The sequence below is a fragment of the Manihot esculenta genome, chromosome 14, assembly GCF_001659605.2.
Source record: "Manihot esculenta cultivar AM560-2 chromosome 14, M.esculenta_v8, whole genome shotgun sequence".
In the NCBI taxonomy this organism is placed as follows: domain Eukaryota; kingdom Viridiplantae; phylum Streptophyta; class Magnoliopsida; order Malpighiales; family Euphorbiaceae; genus Manihot; species Manihot esculenta.
The window spans coordinates 5395851-5419118 of NC_035174.2; the positions used below are offsets into that span (position 1 = coordinate 5395851).

The following is a 23268-nucleotide window of genomic DNA, read 5'->3' on the forward strand; positions in this document are numbered from 1 at the left end:
TACTCTTAATTTCTGTAAAATATGTCAGAAAGTCAGTACCTTCATTGGGTCCTGTTGTAGATCAATCCTTAATAAAAATTAGGAGTGTAAATGAACTAAACCGTTCGTGAGCTATTTGAGGTTCGATTCGATAAAAACTCGACCGAGCTTGACTCGATTTCTAAACGAGCTAAACTCGAGCTTAATTTTTAGGCTCGTTTGGTAAACGAGCCAAGCTTGAACTCCATAGTATTCGACTCGTTAAGGCTCATGAGCTCGGCTCGTTTCTGAGTTTATGAATAGACTCGCGAATAGGTTCGTGAACAGTCTCGTTAAGCAAACTGAAATTACTATCATAATAGAAATAAACCCAAATCCTGCATATACTTTAATGAGCCAAATCTAAATTTTTTAAAATTAAACTCTATATAATTTAGTTATACTCTTAAACTTGCATATATTTGGATTATTGAGATTTAAAAACCCATTTTTATAAGTTTACATGCTAATTTGTAGATATACTTATTTAACTAAAATTATTTTAGCTTTAAACTTATTAGTTTTAAACTAAAACTCATTATACATGTAAATAAATTAAATTACTTGTGAACTATTCGAGACTTAACTCGATTAAAACTCGACTCAACTCGATAAAAGTTCGATTCGTTTAAGTTCGTTTGCTAAACGAGCCAAACTTGAACTTCTTAATACTCGGCTCGAGTTCGATATGAGTAAAGCTCGAATTCGGCTCGAGCTCCAAAAAATTTTAACGAACCAAATTTGAGCTCTTCAAAGTTCGGCTCAGCTCGGTTCGTTTATACCCCTAGTAAAAATAATAGAAAATATGAGGCAGGCTATTTGATTGGATTGGATAAAATTCAAAAAATATTTAGCTTTTTTAAAAATAAATTATGTAAAGCTTGAAAAATTACAAAATACTCAAAATTAAATTCAGAAAGACCATAATATATTATAATTAAATTAGAAAAATGAGGAATACATTATTTTAAGATTTTAAATTATTTATATCATCAAAATACTACAAATTATTTTTGAGTTGTCAATAATTAAAATAAAATAAATATCAAATATATATAATTAAGCGGATCGAAAAGGCCTCTCGTTGTCTATCCTACTGGCCATGTTAATTCACATGTTATTTTGCAATTAACACATTGATATATACAATTTTAATTTAAATTATTGAATATTGTTGTGCCTAAAATGGAATTAAGGGGCTATTAGTCTCTTTATGAAAAGTAAGAAGTGAGGGGTTAGTATATATATAAGCTTTGACTATTAAGTCAATGAATTGATAAATTGAACAGATGTATTAAGTAAAAAATTTAAAATAATTATATAATAATGTGTACCTTATTAATTTTTAGAAAAAATTATTTTTTAACGGATTCGTTACTTAAATTTTAAAATTTAATACTTTCATCTTTCAAATTTAATTCTTTCAAAATTTAATATCTCTCTATCAAAAATTTTTATTAAGTCAATAATTTTTGCATTTAAAAAAAAAAGAAATATAATCCCAAAAATACCATTATCAATAATAAAATGAAAAAATTACTATTTAGTCTCTATAATATAAAAAAACTCGCAATTTAGTCATTCAATTTTGAAAAATATATTAAAATATCCCTAATATTTTAAAAAGTCTACTAATTAGTTTCTCTATTGATTTTATCACTAAATATTTTACTATTTAGTCCCTATAGTTTAAAAAAAATTATTAGTTGGTCCCTTAAATTATTAAATAGTTTACTAATTAGTCCCTTCATATCAAATATATTTTAGATTTTATTTTTATAATACTTAACAACTAAAATTAAAGAAAAGGCTAACTAATAGATTTTTTAAAATGTCAAAGATGTTTTAATGAATTTTTTCAAATGGCGAGCAATGATCGATAACGAACAAAATCACAAAAATAATTTTTTATTGAATTTTAATTTTTTATTTTTAATAATTTAAATTTTATATATTTTTATTTGTATTATCTTTACTGAATTTAAATATTAAATTTATTGAAAATTTTTATTTGTTTATAAAGATTGAGTTTGAGATTTTTTTTCTTAAATTTTGACGAAATTAAATTTTAAAAACTAAAGTGTTGAATTCGAAAAATAGAGGAACAAATATGTTAATTATGTAATATTTTAGGGATAAAAATATACTTTTTTTTCTTCAATTTTTTTGAGAGAGAACTATGAATTTGTAGAAATTAAATTTCAGGGACTAAAATATTGGATTCTAGAAAGGGTAGTTCGATTATTTTTTCTGTCATTAATGGCATTTTTGATGGATAAATCTTTAATTTTGACGGAATTAAATCTCAGTGATAAAAGTATTGGGTTCTAAAAATAGAGGGACAAATCAGTTAATTACGCTATATTTCAAGGACTAAAAATTAATTTTTTTTAATTTTTATAATAAAAAAATAAAATTACTTATTAAATCTCTTAAAAATCGATTGATACCAATTAATAAATAAGAAATTTCATGACTATAAGTATAATGATAATATATTGAATTATACCATTAATAATAATTTTTTGAGAAATTTTAACACTATTTAAGACTGGACGAATGGTGGTGAAAATCTGATTATTATGGTGTTAAGTCTTGTTTTTCATGGGTGAGACCATGTATCAATTTATTGAATTTATCGAAATTTTTTTATTATTGTATTATTATATGATGATAAGTTATTTAATATTTAAATTCAAAACCAACTCCACATGCGAAATTTAAAAGCTCTTTCATTTCTATTTTTTTTTTAATTTTGATTTTACATTTCATATGACTTTTATTTCATTTTTTCCAACTCACGTTGGATAATACTATATGTTTTAGTTAATATTAATTTTTTTAAGGGTTTATAACTATTTTGGTAGTTAGTTAAATGTTATAAAAATATTTTTTTGATATATTAGTAAAAAATTAAAATTAAAAATTACAAAAAAAATAAATACTTTTTTATTACAGATTATAATAAATTGAATCAGGCTGTAGGCAGTTGGATTTGGTCCTTAAAAATTCTATATTGTATAATGAAATATAGGACATTGGACAGAACATGCGAAGCTATAAATAAAAATAAACCAGAAAAAAGAATTCATAAATATATATAGATGTGGCTGTGGTTCATGAATCATGGTGGACCAACTCTCAATTATTGTTTCCGATTGGACTAACGGTGACCTTAATTAATTAATTACTTCCCATTTTTTTAATTATATCCTCTTTAACCTTTGCTTTTTCCCTCTCCAAGCCCTAATTTTATTTTTATTAAATTTATTTACTATTTTCATTTTATGGTGAATTATTACTTTTTTTAATATTTATATTACATTTTTAATAAAAAAATAATGATTTGAATTATTTGACTCTTATTTATTTATTATATAATATGGTGTCTTGATTCCTACCTAAATCATTGTCCTATTTTGCCGCCTATTTATTGCTTTTAAATATCTAATGATGTAAAGTAAGACTAAACACAAATGTATTATTAATTATAATGTTTTTTTTCCTATAATTTATCTTTTTATTTAAAAAAACTATAGTGACTGTGCTACTAGCTATTTTCAAAATTATTTTTTAAAAAAATTTAAATCCTTAATCTACAATCTATCATTGACTTATTCAGTAATTCAATAATATATAACGCTCTATTAGCTGATGTTGATAGCTCTTTAATTAAAAATCCAATATCTTTGACAAATAAATCATGTCCTAATCAAACCTGGAAGGCACTACGTACAGAATATAAAGGAGCTGATCAATAATAGCAGCTCTCCAGTCGGATAACCAAAAATTTATAGATTTTTTTTAATATTCTCTAGATAATATATTCTAAAATATATTTTCTCAACTGGGGTTTCAACAATGATGCATATAGAGCTGTAGATATGTAGAACCTGGCATTTTGGGATGGTGTGAATGTGTTTTTGCCAATTGAGTATTACCTAGCTTCAAGTTTGCTATGAGTTGCTTTTAGCTGTAGTGAGAAGAAGGCTGCCGGCCCTCCAAGATTACTCAATCCACATCACCTGCCAAAATTGCACCAGGGAATCAAAGACACAAAGCATATGGACATGAACAACAGTGTATGATTAGTGATAAATGAGCAGTGACAGGTGAATGATTCGGCGAAGGTGCGTGCTGTGTTAGGTCAATGGCTAGGGTCTCTAACCTTATGGGAGCCCATATGTTTTGTCTTCAAAGACAACCCCAGCAACTTCTTTTTAATTATGTCCCATGCAGGCATGGTTTAGTTGTAGTAGATAATCTTGGGAGTTAATTCAACGCTTATCATTCCATGGGGAAAATATTATTGTCTAAATGAAATAATGAAAACCCATAATTATTTTATGATGCTCAACAGTAAATATTTCATTTTATTTATATACCATTTTTAAGGTGATATTCAGATATTATAATCTCTTTTTAAGTTATTTTAGTTGAGAGTTTGATATATATTGAAAAAATATATATATATAAAAAAATGTTGAAAGACATTGATAAAAGAGGTAAATGTGTTGGAAATTGTCATCATCAAAGGTTATGAAGTGATGGGGCAGTGGACCTTTGGAGAAAAATCCAAACAATGGTACCAAAAAAGAAAGAGCAACTCTAAGAGATAAAGGAATCCTACTTTTTTTTTTTTGTTTCCATGCACCAACTATCCAAACCCTACTTCCATTCACTTGCCTAATAGCCTTTCATGGTTTCAGTTTAAAAGATATATATTCATCTAATTTAAAATCGGCACGTTATATAAAATTATAAAAATTATTATCCAAAACATAATAGAATCTACCTATTACTATATAATTTTATATGGGAACAAATTAATTTGAGTATTAAAATAGAAAAAAAAATCATTAGATAATAAATTATTGGTTCTTATAAGTCATAAATTTATTGAAAATGCTTTTGATGTATATTCTTAATTCGAAATACATGTGTCATGAAACAAAGAAAATATTAATTAAAGAGTTTTGTAGTAATTAATAATAAAAAGATGAAGGTCAACACTATATTACTCCAATGGAACCCAAGGCATGATGTCATGTAACCATTCATGGTCGGTTTGATTTGGTCGCATATGTACATTTCTATATGCAATGTAAGAAATAATAATTAAAAAAATTATAAAATGAGAGATTAAAATTATGTTTTAATTTGACGTTTATGTTTTTGACCCTTGATTTAAGTTGTTTAACACTAGCACCACAAGCAATTCCAAAACCTGACAACACTAGCTCTAAGTCTGAAGGCTGAAATCTACATGTCCTCCCATAAACTCATCCTTATCGTGAAGAACACAAGCCAAGAGAATTGCAATTGCATGTACACCAGCATCCTCAAATTCAAGCATGGTTTAGGTGATCAAGTCTCACTGACTTCTTAATCTCATGTAGCTTCAAGAAAAGCCATATTACCATACTCAACAGACCAACATATCATCAACAACTATTTTTATAAAAAAAATATCATTTTAGATGCCGGTGAAAAAATCAGTTTAAGAAATACTATTTTATTATTTTAGTGTTTTTTATAATTAAATTATATCAAAAATAAATTTAAATAATTTTTAGATAATATACTTTTTAAAAAAATATTTTTCACAACAGTAACTTTAACAACAAATGCCAAGGAAACACTTAGTAATCTATTTCAACTGCAAAAGGTCTTCCAAAGGAAATTTGAGTGGGCTTGCGATAAGCAAAATGGGGTTATCGTTTGTCCTTTCGGATACTATTTAGTTGTTTTTTAATATAGTTTTTTAGTTCTAGAAAAATTCATCTATTTTATTTAATTTGTTTTAAAAATAGATAAATCTTGAATTGAATAATTTTTTTAATAATTTGTTATTAAATTTAAATTTGAATTAAAAGTAAAAAAAAAAAGTTAGAATGGAAATAAATCCAAAAGGTTTAAGATGAAGCTCAAATTGATAGCAAAATAAAAAACAAATTAAATCAATTTAATTCAATACAATTAAATTTATTTTTAATCTAATCACTTTTATTTACTATCATATTCATTTATTTGATATTTTATGTTCAAACTAAATTTTATTTACTAATTTAAAATTTTTACAACTTCGATTGCAAATGCTAGGTGGGCAAACGCCGGAATAGCCCAGCCCAGCATTATCCAACAATCCAGGACTCCCTGCCCAAGATCCCAAAATCTACAATATCCAGAACCATTTCCACCGTTCACGTGTCCTCAATTAGCTCCCATTGCATCCCAAACCCTAAAACCCAATTTTCCTCCTCACTCAACTTGCTTCGCAAATACAATACAAAGAATAAAAATCAATCGGACCGCTTGAACCTTCTGAATCATCGTCAACCGACAATGCTGACGCTCGCGTCGAAGAGACTGCTTGGGCAGGTGACGCCTCGGTCCGCTCTGATCCTGCCGCGTTTCTATCACGAGAATGTGATCGACCACTTCAATAACCCTCGTAATGTCGGTTCCTTCGACAAGAGCGATCCGACAGTGGGCACTGGGCTTGTTGGTGCACCAGCCTGCGGGGATGTCATGAAGTTGCAGATTAAGGTCGATGAGAAGACTGGAGAGATTGTCGATGCTCGCTTCAAGACCTTCGGATGTGGCTCTGCGATTGCCTCGTCTTCCGTAGGTATGTTTTTTGGTTTTCTTTTCCTCTTTTCTACTTAAGGGGCTTGTTTGATTGGTGAGAAGGGGAAACTGAAGGGAAAGTCCAATTCAGTGTCAACAAGTTATTTGATTGTTAACTCATTCTGTTGGCAGCATTTAATTGTATACTCTCAATATTTTATACCTACTCACTGTGGGTTTCATGTTTTTGCAGCAACTGAATGGGTGAAAGGGAAACACATGGAGGAAGTTTTATCCATAAAAAACACGTAACTATATTATTTGCCTTCTATTTTATACGTTTTTAGCTCTTTTTTGCATTCTATTGGTTAATTGCTTCCGTTGAATGAAAATATTCTAGCAGAAAAATCTTGTAAATGGTTAAGTTCTTGAAGCAATGTCGTAATTTTTGCAGTTCTGGCACCTGATAGATTTTCTTGTATGCAGAGCTACTTCGATTGACTATCTATGGTTCTAGACTCTAGTCTCCTAGTCCTCCTAATCAGATTTAGATGCTGTCGACTTTGAAAGTATCATTAATATTACAAAATTAGTAATTCGACGCAAGAATGTAATACAGGGCAGATTAGCTGCTGATTTGCAATTAGGATATGTTTTGCAGAAAAATGGGGACGTTTATCAAGATTTTAGAGGAAGGGATTGTGTTTCCTTTAATAATGGTTTCCGAGTGTCATGCAGGCAACAATAGGATAAAGCTTTAAGGTATTCATGAGAACAACTATAGTTACTCGCAACTTAGTGCTACTTATTTCCAAGTTGCTTGCATTCTCTTAAGCTCCTTTTCTTCCAGATCCATTTCGTAGAGATCTTACTACTTATACCAGTCATCTGCTACTGTGATATACCTCTGTTTGGGATTTGCCAACATTTAGTTTGCCATCCTCCCTGGTCTGATAAACTAAATGTCCTGGATTATCATCCTTTAATTAATCAAGCTCTATTTTCCTTATTTTAGGTTGAATATGTGAAGTTCAGTTGATAATTTTGCCCTCCTGTATAAAATAGCAATGTTTCATGCCAAGTGTCAAGACAGTCTTTGGACCTTAGACCTATTATCTCGTGTCCTAAGGTGTTGAACATGAACAAATTCTTCAGGTCAATGCCTATGTATATTGCACATGTTTCCAATCAATATGCTTCATGGTAGATTTTCTATGGAAAAAAAATTGGGAGCAAATTTTTCATCTTTTCCAGTACAAGTCTTATTCATATAATGGGTTTTCACAGCACGCACAATAATACGGACACAGAAGAGAAATGCGTTGGTGACCTAGGGGTCACACCTAATCCACCATTGTTTCCCTTTTTGTCTTGTTTTTAACTTAAGATAATTTCTATGTCATTCAGGATCTTATGTCAGCTGCTCAATTTCTGTTGAAATGCTATGTGAAATAGGAAATGGATTTCAATGGCTCAAATGCAAGTCCTTTATGAGACGGAAAGTTATGGAGGGATTTTCTTAATACTACCTAGTTGGATTTAGAAAAGTAATGGGAAAGAAAAGAAAAGGGAAGGCAAATGATATACAAGTGAAGATGATTCTCTCTCTTCCACCCTCCCTCCCTCTCACTCTCCAAAACCAATCTTGGGATTGCAATATCATGTATTATATCTCTGGATTGTATGGGATCCTTGATTCAGTGAAAAATATTGAAGTATTAATTTATGTTGGGTCATGTTGTTCAAGCTTTAGCGGTATAATTTAGCTGTCCAAGTTGTGTAAGGTCTCTTATATTCTTGCATATGAATTTCCAATGCCTTGCATTTTTTAATTAATTGCAGGGAGATCGCAAAGCATCTTTCTCTTCCACCTGTGAAGCTTCACTGCAGCATGCTTGCGGAGGATGCTATCAAGGCAGCTGTAAAGGATTACCAGACAAAACGTGCAAAAGCTAATGGCTCATCTGATGTCTGATGCTGCTCCTGTTGGGCAAGCTGCTCAAGCTTGAAGATTTCACATGTTTACCATGATGGATGTCATGTTTAACAGAATGGCTGTCCTGTAGCTAGAATAATGGACTGCACCAAATAATGGATGTTAACTGTATCTGATGCCTTGTTGCGTCAATTCTAACAGAGCCAGTTGAGACTGGGGACGGCGGAATGTATTTTCTATTATGAAGACGTTTAGGATGGATTTGAATTTAATAAATAAATAAATGTTGATGTTGGTTCTAATTCAATGTGATGTGTGTTTGTTGTTTGCGTAAGTAAATTTTTAGATATAAAGTATATCGTTATTCAAAAGTAATATATACGTGTTATATTTATAGTTTTAAAATGTGACTATATTAATACAAAGTATTATTATACAAATTACTTGCCAAAAATATAGAATTAATTTAGCATTTTTTTTTTGTTACGATTTAAAGAAAGATGTGGGAATTGGAATTTTTGTCATATTTTTGCTATATACAAAGTTTAACTGAACATACTAGGTAGAATAATTAATTTAAATTAATAAACATGATGTTAATGAATAATGATAAAAGAGTTTTTTTTTTTTTCGACGATTCGCAGTATAAATTAGTAACTTTTCATTTATGTTTCTTATAATTTAACAAAAATTATGAAGGCAAAAATCACTTTTACTTGTTTTATTTATTTTTTTTTTTTTAAAAAAAAAAACACTTTACTTAGTTTTATTCAAATTTGCTTCATAATTACAGTTTTTTTGGCAAATACTTGTTTATACGATAATTAGTTGGAATCAAACAGAAGGAAAATGGGGTTTTATAATACGTGTTTTTCTGTTGCACAAAACAATTTGCAAGATGAAAAAAAAAAATCAATTCTATAACTGAATATATTTTTGCTTTTTTTTTTTCTTTAAGAGGAGGATTAGAGGTATGGGGTTGGAATTTGGGTCTCCCTTCATAATTAAATGGGAAATTTACTTTTTAGTCTTTGAGGTTTAACGTAATTAACACTTCTGTCCCTCTATTTTGGCGACCCAACACTTAAGTCCCTCACTTTCTCTTCCGTCCAAATTCGTAGTCCTTCCGTCCATTTAAACCGTTTGGTCAAAGAGTCAAAAGTGAGAGGTGATAATTTTTTCCAGAAATACCCTTCTCTTAATGTGAAATTCCTTTTTTTTTTTCTCTTTCATGCTTTCTCTCTCCAGTTGCAGAAGAAGAAGAAGAAGAAGAAGAAGAAGAAGAAGAAGAAGAAGAAGAAGAAGAAGAAGAAGAAGAAAGAAGAAGAAGAAGAAGCTGTTGCAGAAAGAGTAGGAAGAAGAAGAAGAAGAAGAAGAAGAAGAAAGAAGAAGAAGAAGAAGAAGAAGCTGCTGTAGAAAGAGTAGGAAGAAGAAGAAGAAGAAGAAGAAGAAAGAAGAAGAAGAAGAAGGAAGAAGAAAGAAGAAAGAAGAAGAAGAAGAAGGAAGAAGAAAGAAGAAGAAGAAGAAGAAGTTGCAGAAAAAGGAGGAAGAAGAAGAAGAAGGTTAATTTTGTCAATTCACGTGTCCCAAACGGCTATTTTGGACGGAAGTACTACGAAGTTGGACAGAAAAGAAAGTGAGGGACTTAAGTGTTGAGTCGCCAAAATAGAGGGACATAAGTGTTAATTACGTTAAACCTCAGGGACTACAAAGTAATTTTTCCTAATTAAATCGCTATTTTTATTTTTTTATATAATAATAATAATAATAATAATAATAATAATAATAATGATAATAATAATAATAATAATAATAATAATAAAGTAAAAACCACAACATCATGAACGCGCACTAAATTGTATGCATCGTTTTCCTTTTCCAAATTCTTATCCAAGAAAATTAAGCAACAGAAGTTATACATACTGATATGAGAAAGTTCAAATAAATTTCTAACAAGTACAGAAAATTACTGAAATAAAATTAACTTTTATGTTGAAATAGAGAAAATATTGATAATTAAATTAGAAATACATTTAAATATTAAATTTAATTTATTTTAAATATAATTTTGGTGAAACTAATGAGTAATAACTCTCCGGTAGATATTTTTCATACATATAATTTGTTGGAAGTTTTATTCTAATAAAATTTAGAATTTGTAGTTAATTACCGATAAAATAATGATTTCTTATTTAAATCTTGTTTAGCTGTATATGTGAGAGTGAGATTTTAAGATAACCCTTTTGAATATTTTTAAATTAAAGATCTCTTTTTAATGAATGCTTGTATCAATATCACTCACATTACTATTTTTATAGTTAAATATATTATAAATATTGTAATATATGTATAATTATGAATGATAAAATGATTTAATGTTTTATAATTAATGTTATTAAGAAAAAAATATGAAAATCCCGATAAGCTGAAGCCTGAAGGCACATTCAAACGGGTATGGGGCCTATGGGCATCTTGCTTTGCTGCTCAAAGATAAATTTTTAGGTTTATGAAAGGAAATTGAGACACTTTTCCCTCCTTTCTCATCTTTTCTATGCTTAATATTGTCCAAACAAGCAAAAGGGAGAAATTCAATTTATTTTCCTTCCTCCTCTCCCCATTTCCCTTGGGGTTAATTTCGTTGAGACCAGGAGGTGATAAATCTGCAAAAAGAATTCAGAATCAATTTCTCTCCCTCTGTAACTTTGTAGTTCCAAAACAAATTCCTTTTTGGCGTTCCATACTAGTCGTATGTAAATCAACAACTATAACTAATCCTCATCAAACAAAAAGCTGCTTTTAATAAGGTCTGCCTTTCTCACCCATTTCTCTTCTAGTTGCTTTATCTATCTTAATTTCAGTTCAACTGAATTGGACTTGCCACTTCAACCAATTGTATTTTATTTTTGTTTACTTGCTAATTTACTTGTTGGATTCTTTTCAGTTTTGACATTTTCTTCTTTTATATAATTTTTTTTGGCTGACTGTTATCTGTGTTTGGCTTGATATTTTCAATTTGATTTGGGTTTATTTGGTGTGCGATTGTTCTAATTATAAAGTACGTTTGGTTTTGATCATTGAACATATATGAACAGTGTTGTTTTGGTTGGACTGGATGCATTAAATCTCCCCAACAGTTTCTAACTTTTTGTTTTACCATGTGGGCCTTATCAAATTGACAAAAGTTTCCCTTTTATTTTTCATCCCTGAGAATTGAATTTCCTTTTGTAATCAATACCTATAGAATGGGCATAAAGAAAATAAAAGTTTTAATTTTTAATATTTTTATTTATAGTCAATTTGTTGTTTCTAATTCGTCACTTTCTGTGCCGAACCGGTTAATATGCATATATATATAAATGTGAATATAAAATTTATTTCCTCTTCTTCTGAGTGTAGGACAAGTGACCAAACCAGCTTCTGACCCAAGACTGCTGTTGGTTGTGTATGTGTAGGTTAAACAGCAGGTGGTGAGATTTTGGACAATGGCTGGTTTAAAAGACGACCCAGTTCTTGGAACTAAAGATATAATAGAAAAGAGGGAAGGGGCCGAGACTAAGGACGCTGTTATAAGCAAGCAAAGAGAGGAGGAAGGTCAAGGAGACGGGGAAATGGCTCCTCATACAGGTAATTCCATTCACAGGTCCGGTTCCAGACCCCAGCTGGACCTTAGCAAGGCTGCTATTCAGGGGAATTCTGAGGAAAGGGATCCCACAATTCTGTTGCCTAATCAATCTGATGATATATCCCATTTAGCTCTTGATATTGGAGGTACAATGTAATTCTGCTTTGTGACTGCTCTTTTTGTTCTGTTATTTGGTTTTTGGTGATTAGTGCATTCTCTTTTTCCAGGAGACGGTTTTTTTTTTGGGAGTTCAAGTGGTCCTTTATTATTATTTTATTTTGATAATGTTCTTGGCTCTTTGGGAGGAATAACATGGGAAGAAATCCTGGATTTTGATCTACTTCCACTTATGTCTATATCTTTTCCCCTGCATTCTGTCTCTTATCCATCTAGTTACTTTATTTAACATACTGTCTTCTCAGGCCTGTTTTTCACTGTCACTTTTCCAGTAGCTAGGCTTCTGTGATGATTTTATTGCTTGACTCAGTAATGGAGTTGTCAATTTCAGATTTCAAAGGGGTATAGTTAATGTGATATTAATCATATTATACATGGAGAGACGTCCTTTCCTTCTTTCCTTCTTTAATCCACTTATTTCTTTGGAAAGTTTCTAGTTTGAAAGCTAAATTTTACAAGCTATTAACCCTGATCGTGAGAACTAAGAAGTACATACAGAATCTCTTTTGCATAGTTTTTATGATTATATTCTTTCTGAGTGAAGAGTTAGTTTGCCACTTGTAGTTTTGATAGGTAATAGATTGCCTTCCTATTGTCTTTAAACTTTTTTTCCTTTACTTTTTCAGTTTAAACAGGGAAATGATTTGTAAAGTTGAATCTTTAATTTACGTAAAGTTTTTGGTAGCCATTTGTCGTTTGTTGAAAGTTAAGATTATCTGATGGCAGGATCTTTAATCAAGTTGGTGTACTTCTCAAGACATGAAGATCGATCAATAAATGATAAAAGGAAGAAGATGGTTAAGGAGAGATTAGGAATTTCTAACGGTAATAGGAGAAGTTACCCCATTCTTGGTGGAAGGCTTCATTTTGTGAAGTTTGAGACAAGAAAGATTAATGATTGCTTAGACTTTATTTCTTCCAAGCAGCTTCACCTTGGTGGTATGCATAGTAAAGTTCATTTTCATCTTTTTTTGAACTCATTTTCTTCTGTCATTACTAATACTGTGAATTTATTTGTTACAGTCACCAATTCCATTCTCATTCCTTTCTTTTATTTTTCTCTTGAAAATTCTATTTTTTTTTTTTGTTGGTTGATAGGAGTTGACTCACACAGATGGCTTTCTGAGACCCCAGCCAATTGCAATGCTGTAATTAAGGTAACTATCTCTCTGTCTGACATAGATAATGCATACTTAGCATTACTTGTCATTTAAATCACCTCTCTTTTTGGAGCTAATTATTCATACTGTATAAAAAGAAGACAATATCACAAAAGAAAGGAAAATTAGAACAAAAGTTTCATTTTTGTTAGAGCATAGTTAAATATACTCTCTGCAATTTCTTTGTATCGACCATAAAGCATGTGGGAGAATCTGTTGCCAAAGAATATAGTGGCATTTTTTATTATTCTAGTGATGCATTTGTAAACTTGTTCTGTGTTAAGCCTATGCCCTGTACCCCATTATTGGCCCATTAGACGTCCTCCTCAAATTCTGGAAACAAAAGAAGGGTTTCAGAAATGAACTGAAAACACTGTGAATGAAAGGAAGAGATGTACTTGTGCAGCCATAACTGGATGGGTCAAAGAAATGCCAGAAAATTAGACAGCAAAGTAGCTCAGGTTTCGTCTGTGATTGGATTATAATGGGCAGCAGTACTTTCCATGCCTGCAAATCTCAATCATTCAATGGCATGGTGACTTTTCATGTGGTTATATCCATTCCACATTGCCTCAACTAGAATTTTTTGAAAGGTGCTTTGCACTATATGCTGGCATTTCTTGGGGCCTGATGATTTTATAATTTATTTGTCTTCAAAAGCATTATATATGAGGTAGCTATACATGAATAATTTGATTCAGATTCTTCCTGTACATAGTTGTCATTTTCCCAATGCCGGGGCAATTATGAATTCCTTGCTTTTGAGTTAAGACATATTTCCATATTTGACCCAAATTGTATTGTTTTGCTCTGAATTCTGATGCAATTTGTATTAACAAATTGATCTATGGGAAGGCCACAGGTGGTGGGGCATACAAGTTTGCAGACCTTTTCAAAGAAAGGCTTGGGGTTAGTCTTGACAAAGAGGACGAGATGGACTGTCTTGTGGCAGGGGCAAATTTTTTACTCAAGGTGAAACCTAATACAAAATTGATATTTATTTGATTTTTATTACTTTAAGTTGTTCTTTTTTGAATATGGAATTGTTGCTAATAAATAATATTGATGAAGGTTTATATTCTTTTTATCAATTCTTCAACCTATTTGTTTGAACCCATTGGTTATTCTGGTTTGAACTTGGTTTTTAATTTTTGTTATCCGGTAAATTGGATTATGTTGTCATTGGCAAGACAAAAAGTTACAGTCCAGCCCTTGTTCTTTTCCTCATCCACCCTGTTCATGTGAATCTAGTTCAAGTACCATTGTGCTTCACTTTTCCTCCTAGCTATTATATACTGGTCTGATTACAGTGTGTTTATGTAATGCTGGATAGTGGTTGGAACAATGATGATGTTCACCTTTTTTTGTAAATGGAGTATTTCTTATTTCTTTTTCTTTTTCTGAAGCATAATTTGAATTTGTTACCTTAATCCTGGGATTTTTTTTAAAATAATTAATTGACTAGCCATGCATACATGTATTAAAGTTTGTTATTGTAGGTCTTCTGTTCTTAACCTCAGTTTTTCATGTTCCTACCTTAACCAAATTTTTGTGTAGGCAATACGCCATGAAGCTTTCACACACATGGAGGGTCAGAAAGAGTTTGTGCAGATCGACCAAAATGATCTGTTCCCTTATCTTCTTGTTAACATTGGATCAGGTGTTAGTATGATCAAGGTACATTTTTCTTGTTCTCAGTTTGTTTGTTGCTCAGTACTTGAGCTTGAGTATGGTAAAAACTCTTGAGGCATGATTATTCTTTCATATGGTATAGGTTGATGGAGATGGGAAGTTTGAACGGGTTAGCGGGACAAATGTTGGTGGTGGCACTTACTGGGGCTTGGGAAGGTTGTTAACTAAATGCAAGAGGTGACATTCTTATCATTTCTACGTCATTCTTATATTTACTCTGCTCAGAAATTTTACTACTGTTTATCTTTGTTCATGGTCATTTCAGTTTTGACGAGTTGCTAGAATTGAGTCAAAGGGGAGATAATAGGACTATTGACATGCTTGTGGGTGATATTTATGGTGGCATGGATTATAGTAAGGTATGCCAAGTTTAAAATTTGATCCTTTATTAAAGTGACAGTAAAAGACAGTTTAACTGCAAGATGCATTGGTACTGTAAGTTATTGTCAAGACTTATTTTGAAATTATGTTAGCTTGTTTTTTCTCTATACATTATTGTAACAGCCTATCCCTAATAAATCATCATAAATTGTTCTCTTGGCATCAACCACTGCTTTTATTGCCAAGACTTATCTTGAAAATATGTTTGATTTTTACTTCCTCAATATATTATTGTAACACCCTGTCTCCTAAATAAATCATCATAGATTGGTCTTTCGGCATCAACCATTGCTTCTAGTTTTGGCAAGGCTATTTCTGAAAAGAAGGAACTTGAAGACTATAGACCAGAAGATATTTCCCTATCGCTCTTGCGAATGATTTCATATAACATTGGGCAGGTGTGTTGGCCAAAAGATTTTATTTCACAAAATTTTCCATATAAGTAACAAGGATTTCATGGTATCATGTGATATATCTAGTTTTCTAGATTTTGGATCATCTTCTAATCATTTGTCTATATTCCTTCCAACATGTTAGTGATGATGCTGTAACATTTTAACGTTTGATACAAGTAAAAAATTTATGAAGTGATTGACACGTGGATCAGTTTCTGCAATGAAGACCAGCCTTTAGTTGTTCAAAAGAAAACCGGCAAGTCCTTTGGGGGAGAAGTGTTAATTTTTCTCGCTTGATTTTAGTGCATGGAAGCGGTCAATTGTCATTGAAATGAATCATTGTGTGAATGCTGAATTCTATTCCCCCCAAGAAATTTTATATTAGCATAAAATTTACTGTTATGGTTGGAGCTCTTATAAAAGTTCAGCATCATCTCATGGCCATCTATGTATGATTTTGAGCACACTTGTATTTGCAATTCACATGTTTATTAACTAGTGATTAGTGAACTTATTTACAATATCATGTGGAAACTAGAAGGGAAATGTTTTATTCTCATTAGAGATGAACTCTCATTTATGATTTCTGAGAGCTGTTTTGAGATGTCAGGGGTCTTATCATACTTATTATTTTTAAGTAGTTGACAGATTCTCTGGCATGATCATGCCAGATAAGCAGTCCTGTAATTTGTATGATGTATTGGTGTCTGTATTGGCTGTTCCACTCTGCAGATTGCATACTTGAATGCACTTAGATTTGGGCTAAAGCGAATCTTCTTTGGAGGTTTCTTTATACGGGGTCATGCTTATACCATGGACACAATCTCCTTTGCAGTTCATTTCTGGTAAATACTAATTTTTTCAAGTATTAAATCTTTTTATTTTATAATTGAGATAAGGCAGATAGATTTCATGTTGTTCCATTTTCTTCTGCCTGAAGGAGGAAATCAGTTTATGTCTATCATTACAATTATCTAAAGAGATATTAAATTTTTATATTCATTGCATAGGTCAAAAGGAGAGGCGCAAGCAATGTTTCTTCGGCATGAAGGCTTTTTGGGTGCTTTAGGTGCATTTATGAGCTATGAAAAGCATGGTCTTGATGATTTGATGGTTCATCAGTTAGTTGAACGGTTTCCAATGGGTGCACCATATACTGGTGGAAAGATTCATGGGCCTCCACTCGGAGACTTGAACGAGAAGGCAAGTTCTGTTGGGTCTGGAAAAACATGGCCTGGACTGCCAACTCCCTTCTAACCAATTGATCTTGGTTAGAAGGAAACTTTAAATCTGGAAAATTTTATTCCAAACTGAAAAGCTAATATTAAAAATTTGGTTAATCAAATCAGTTGGTTGGGTTATATTTTTTGTTTTACAGAAATGGTGAGTGACCAAACTGAATCAAATTGTATAAACATATATTTTTTGAAAATTTATTATATTAATATTCGATTTACAATTTTATCCAATATATGTATAATATTCTTGTAACATTTTTCTTTCTCATATATATATGGTAGTAATGGAAGGATTGTAGAATATGAATTTATGCTAAAAAAACCATTACTGAGGTTCTTTTTTTGTTGAAAAGTTGGATACTATTGGCATAAGCATTGTCCACGCTAGTTTTTAACTCAAACCAAGTTTAGATAAAATTGTTTAAGAGTGATGAAGAGAACTTGGGTCTGGTAAAGCGTTTTGTTGTATGATGGAAATGAGAATCTAATTCAGCTACACAGTAACCATATATTCTTTGTACAATGTGTACTTCATGGTTCTCTTGCCCCTGAATTTCTAAATGGGATAGATAGACATATTATGGCTCTACAATTTGTGGTACCTTCTATCATTCTGATTGGCTCAAAAGGAAGTTGGCAAAGTAACTCCACTACAGTGATTCTTTGGTGTCATATATTCTTTTATTCTAGATATTTTAGATATCAAGAAGAAATAGATTCTTAATAAAGCATGTCTGTATGGTCAAAGAGAAAGGGAACTGAAATAACAGCGCCTATAGCTATGGATCCGCACATTCTTTCTTAAATATTTTAATTCATGGTTTCTGTTTTCCTATTGGAACCCATAAGCAAGTTGCCATCGATTCACATGCAGATTTCATGGATGGAAAAGTTTGTGCTGAAGGGAACTGAAATTACAGCGCCTGTACCTATGGATCCACCTGGAACCACTGGACTTGGTGGCTTTGAGGTTCCTTCATCCAAAGGTGGAACTCTGCGTTCTGATGCAAGTGCATTAAATGTTGGTGTTCTCCATCTTGTGCCCACTTTGGAGGTGTTTCCTCTGTTGGCAGACCCAAAAATGTATGCATAACTTCATGTTGATTTTCTTACTAAATTTTTTAGATTATTTTGTGCATTAATCCATCTATCTTGATCACGATATTACTGAAAATAAAAAATTTTCTGACCCTGATCATGGCATTCAATAGTATCCCATTAACATGTAGCTGCCAACATTTTGGGTAGCAAAAGTATATATAGAAAAGTTGGGCATTATTTGCTCTGCTGTTTTGGTGCCATTTTTGTCAAATAGATGTTACTTGAATCTGCAAATATTGTTGAATATTAGTATATGGTGTAATTTATCTTAACAATCATCTACCTTTCTTACTTATCTAACTTGGTAAGAGTGTGCTGACTTGTATGCCAACAGGTACGAGCCAAACACTATTGACCTCTCAGATCACAATGAGTTAGAGTGAGTACATCCTTGAAATTTCCTCCATATTGAATAAATCCTGTAATAAATAATTAGTAAACTAGTTAATATCTATTTTTACTGTTTGTAATTTGAAGGTCTTATCTTATTTCTGTATGCTAACATAGGTACTGGTTCACTGTGCTTTCTGGGCATTTGCCAGATCTTGTTGACAAGGTACAATGTCAATAATCAGTAAATATATGGAGTGGGAACATTGTTACTGTCAATTTGTCATTTTAAGAACATGTGAAAGTTTGGTAGGCAGTGGCAAGTGAAGGTGGAACTGACGATGCCAAAAGAAGGGGCGATGCTTTTGCTCGTGCTTTTTCTGCTCACTTGGCAAGGTAATCCTACCATCTGGTATATTCAGTTGAACATTTCCTATGTTGGCTGTACCTCTTAAGAAACTGGTTAGATGAGGACAGTTTTGAATATCAGATTTTTCTTAAATAAACTATTATGCATCTTTTGTGGGTTGATACTGATATGATGCTGAAAATTAGAGTACAAATCTTCATCAATTCATCATTAAAATTTGGAAACGTGAGTGATCATTATGGGTTTCATTGCTGTTTGGATCCAGTTCTTGTAGGTGTTAAATTTTTTAAATTAGACATGCCATTGCTTCCCATTGGTTCCATTGCATCCGTTTTTCTTATTGCCAATTTCCAACCACAAAATAGGTTGATGGAGGAGCCTGCTGCATATGGGAAGTTAGGCTTGGCCAACCTTTTGGAACTAAGAGAAGAGTGCTTGAGAGAGTTCCACTTTGTGGATGCATATAGAAGCATAAAACAGAGGTAATTACAGATTTTCACTAATCAAGTTTTAACTGATTTCTTTTGTGTGCTCATTTGCATTCACTTACAACTTTTAGTTGATAATGGTCTATGTACGGTAATGGTGTGTCTAAGCATGAAAAGTTATACACCTCTCAATCTTGAAACTACGTTAAAGATGCATGCAGGTGAGCACAGTCGCTTGAACCTTAGTGCTGGATAAATTCCTCATGTCATTGATAAGTCAGGGTTGTCAATTGGCGTGCATGACACAAAAATGAGGCTTCCCTTGCTTTATTATATGACTAAGTGAATAGTGTACTAAAAGGAGCTCTACAGATGCACACAAACTTTGCCACATTATTTTCTTATGGTCCTTTGTATATTTTCAATTTTGGATGATAGGGAAAATGAGGCATCACTTGCTGTATTGCCCGACTTGTTGATGGAGCTTGATAGTATGACAGAGGTATGCACTTGATGTTACCTTTCCTTCTTTACCCTTGCTCGTGTGGAATGGTGATTGGTTTCAATAGCACCGATGAGATATCTTGTAACCATAAACTGTCTAAAATTTTTGGTCGATAACGTGCATTTAGAAAATGAATCATATAAGGATTAATTTAATATATAAAACAATAATATACCTGAACAGGAGAGGCTTTGAGTCATCGCTCTATCATAACTTGGTACTTCTTCGGGAAACTGTGTTGATAACCTGAAGACCTATTTATTTTTGTAGGAGATGAGATTGCTCACCTTAATTGAGGGGGTTCTAGCAGCAAACATATTTGACTGGGGTTCTAGTGCTTGTGTGGATCTTTATCACAAAGGAACAATTATTGAAATTTACAGAATGAGTCGCAACAAAATGCAAAGACCTTGGCAGGTGCTTGAATAAAAGATAATACATATTTTATGTGGAGAATCTCTTGACTGCATCATCAGTGGTATAAATTATGTCTGACTTGTCATTCAGGTGGATGATTTTGATGTTTTCAAAGAGAGAATGCTGGATAACCCACACAAGAGAGCTTTACTGTTTGTGGACAACTCAGGTGCTGACATTGTTCTAGGGATGCTTCCCCTAGCACGAGAACTCCTTCGACGTGGAACTGAGGTGAGTTTACATCTCCGTACTGCTAGTGAAAGGCTTTTAAATTATTGACCCAGCCAATTATCATTTAGGATTTTCCTGCTCAATTTGTCTATTCTAATAATGATTTAGTTTAAGCGCGACTTTCATTGTGTGTGAGAACTTTCTCAAATTGTTACAATGTAACAACATTTAGTTGTAATTGCAGGTCGTTTTGGTAGCAAACTCCCTTCCAGCACTAAATGATGTGACTGCTATGGAGCTCCCTGATATTGTCGCTGAAGCTGCTAAGGTTTGTCCATATGCATGATGGTTTGGTACTTTGCACCTTGATCAAAATGTGTTTGTTTTAAATCACCTTAATCTCCTTTGGCATAATTTGGTCACATGCAAGCTGACTTGGTACTTTTTACCTCAATCTTAAATGTGATTACTTTGATCAGACATGAATTGAGCATTGATTTCTTGTGACAAATATAGGGAACTATGAAACTATAATCATCTTCTCAGACTTCAAGAACTTAATGCTTGTGGTGCCACTGTACATAGAATTGTTCTTGATATTAATGCAATAAACAGAAGTAATAAAACTGATTCTTGTAGTCCACAGCATTGTGATGTTCTTCGCAGAGCTGCTGAAGCAGGAGGCCTGCTGGTGGATGCAATGATCAACACTTTAGATGGCTCTAAGGAGAATTCCTCATCAGTTCCCTTGATGGTTGTTGAGAATGGGTGTGGGAGTCCATGCATAGATTTGAGACAGGTCAGCTCTGAGCTTGCTGCTGCTGCAAAGGATGCTGATTTGGTATAATGCTGTTTCCTATTTTCTATTTCCTTGTTAAGCATTGACTTCACATATTTTTCATTCCAGTATGATTCTTGTTCTCTTACTTCCTAGTGGTTTTGGCTTTACCCCTCTGTTTGAACATATACTTCAGTAGAAACTAATAGGGCAAGTTCTGTAACTACACTCACATCTTGAAATTTGTGATGTTCAGATTGTCTTGGAGGGGATGGGCAGAGCTCTCCATACCAACTTCAATGCTAGGTTTAAATGTGATGTGCTGAAGGTAATATTATGGCTTCATTTGTTTTGCAAAAAATAATTTGTATTTAGAAAATATTTTCCTAAAAAATAACTTATTTATCATTGTGTTGAAATATTAAAAATAAAAAAATGTTAATGAATTTATGTATAGAAAGCTTAGTATTTTCTACTAAGATATAAAGTCCAGAAGTCTATTTTCAAAAGATGGTCATTTTCCTTAAAAATAATTGAACTTTCCTTTTCACCACCTGGAAAATATTTTCTATTCTCTGATTTTCTTGAATGCCCAAATGTTAGAGAATGTAGAAATGTTTTCTGAAAAATATTTTCTGTGAAATAAACGAGACTGTGTTTCTTTTTTCCCCTAGTTGAAAGGTCTAGCAATGTGGAAGTTGAATAACAGCACCCCTGTTTTGTCATGATCCATGAATGCATTAGTTTTTCATAATGGGGCTGGCAATTAAACTTCGTTCTTATAGTTAGATTCTAGACATAATAGTTGGCAATGTTTAGTGTGTCTGACAAGTACAAGTCCATTATGAGTGTGTCAGTGAAACTCACAACATAACAAGTGTTCTTTCTCTTGCAGCTGGCAATGGTGAAGAATCAGAGATTGGCAGAAAAATTGATTAAAGGAAACATATATGACTGTGTCTGCAGATATGAACCAGCTAGTTGAGAACTTCTTTTCAAGTTACAAAGTCATCAGAATCTACATTTTTATATTGTGCTGATAAATCCATAGACAACTAATTTCAGGTTAAGTCTTAGCGGTCTTCATAAGAAATCAACAGGGATTACTGTTCATGCAAAAAAAAAAAAAAACTATGACGTGACCTTTAAAATTGAGATGGAAGGGGCTTTATTTATGGTTTGTTAGATTATGAGCAATGCCGTAAAAAATCAAACTGGTGGTTAGCTATTTGAGTTTTCTATCAATAAAAATAAAAATTTAACTCAAGTCGGGCTCAATTTTAATTTTTAAGTTTGATTGAAATTCAACTGGTTATGTTTGTTTAATTAAAAAAATTTATTTTTTTTAAATTTAAAATTTCCTAAGGTTATACTTCTTTAAATAAATAGTTTCTTTGAAAATAAAGAAATTAATTTTCTCGCTTCGTAGTTTAATTTTTTTATAAAATTTCAAATATCATATTTATAGTAAAAACAATTATTTAAAAATAAACAAAAGTTTATAGTCTTATACCAAATATTAAATTATAAATTATCCTAAATAATATGCAAAAATCTATGCAATTACAAAAGCTTAATTTGATGTTATAGTCATTATATGTTTTAACAGTTTGTTTGCCATTATTATTACTATTATTAGTATTATTAAAAAAGTTATAAATATATTAAAATTAAATCTAATATATTTAAATTATTAAATAATAAAATTATTTATTCTAATAATATTAAAATAATACAGTTTTTAAAACCGTTGAAAGGCGGTTGTTTTATTATATTTTTACATATAATAAACACATTAATTTATTTACAAGTAAAATAGAAAAATGGACTTCTTTTTAGAAATGTGAATTAAAAAATATTTTTTTTGAAAAAAAACGAAAAGAGAAATAAAGGCTATAAGTGAAGCAATCAGTCTGATGATAAATGTATTTAAGTAAATCTGATGTTGTTTGCTTTCTCTACCCGTGAATGGTTGACAT

General features: G+C 31.6%; 1 protein-coding gene and 1 pseudogene across 5 annotated transcripts; both read left to right on the top strand.

The window, feature by feature from the left end:
- Nucleotides 1-6220: 6220 nt before the first annotated feature.
- LOC110600214 lies at nt 6221-8831 on the top strand (annotated as a pseudogene).
- Nucleotides 8832-10980: 2149 nt separating this feature from the next.
- LOC110599927 (pantothenate kinase 2) lies at nt 10981-22554 on the top strand. Of its 5 annotated transcripts, none has more exons than XM_021736552.2 (23): nt 10985-11328; nt 11921-12292; nt 13050-13262; nt 13422-13480; nt 14339-14455; nt 15041-15160; nt 15258-15352; nt 15441-15534; nt 15823-15954; nt 16684-16796; nt 16962-17154; nt 18064-18272; nt 18625-18669; nt 18798-18846; nt 18934-19016; nt 19356-19472; nt 19857-19920; nt 20194-20340; nt 20431-20571; nt 20756-20839; nt 21158-21352; nt 21546-21617; nt 22185-22554. In XM_021736552.2, the coding sequence occupies exons 2-23, from the start codon at nt 12007-12009 to the stop codon at nt 22272-22274; spliced, it is 2718 nt and encodes a 905-aa protein (XP_021592244.1). In that variant the 5' UTR covers nt 10985-11328; nt 11921-12006; the 3' UTR covers nt 22275-22554. The 5 variants fall into 5 exon arrangements, 4 of the variants coding, with proteins under 4 accessions (XP_043806469.1, XP_021592245.1, XP_021592244.1 ...); XM_021736551.2 differs by having other exon boundaries at nt 10986-11328; nt 11977-12292; XM_021736553.2 differs by lacking the exons at nt 21546-21617; nt 22185-22554 and having other exon boundaries at nt 10984-11328; nt 11977-12292; nt 21151-21301.
- Nucleotides 22555-23268: the final 714 nt, after the last annotated feature.

Coding starts and splice junctions, on each gene's coding strand:
- LOC110599927 (XM_021736552.2), top strand. CDS start 12,007: ATGGCTGGTTTAAAAGACGACCCAGTTCTTGGAACTAAAGATATAATA. Junction 19,921..20,193: donor AGCTTGATAGTATGACAGAG/GTATGCACTTGA, acceptor TTATTTTTGTAG/GAGATGAGATTGCTCACCTT. Junction 20,341..20,430: donor AAATGCAAAGACCTTGGCAG/GTGCTTGAATAA, acceptor CTTGTCATTCAG/GTGGATGATTTTGATGTTTT.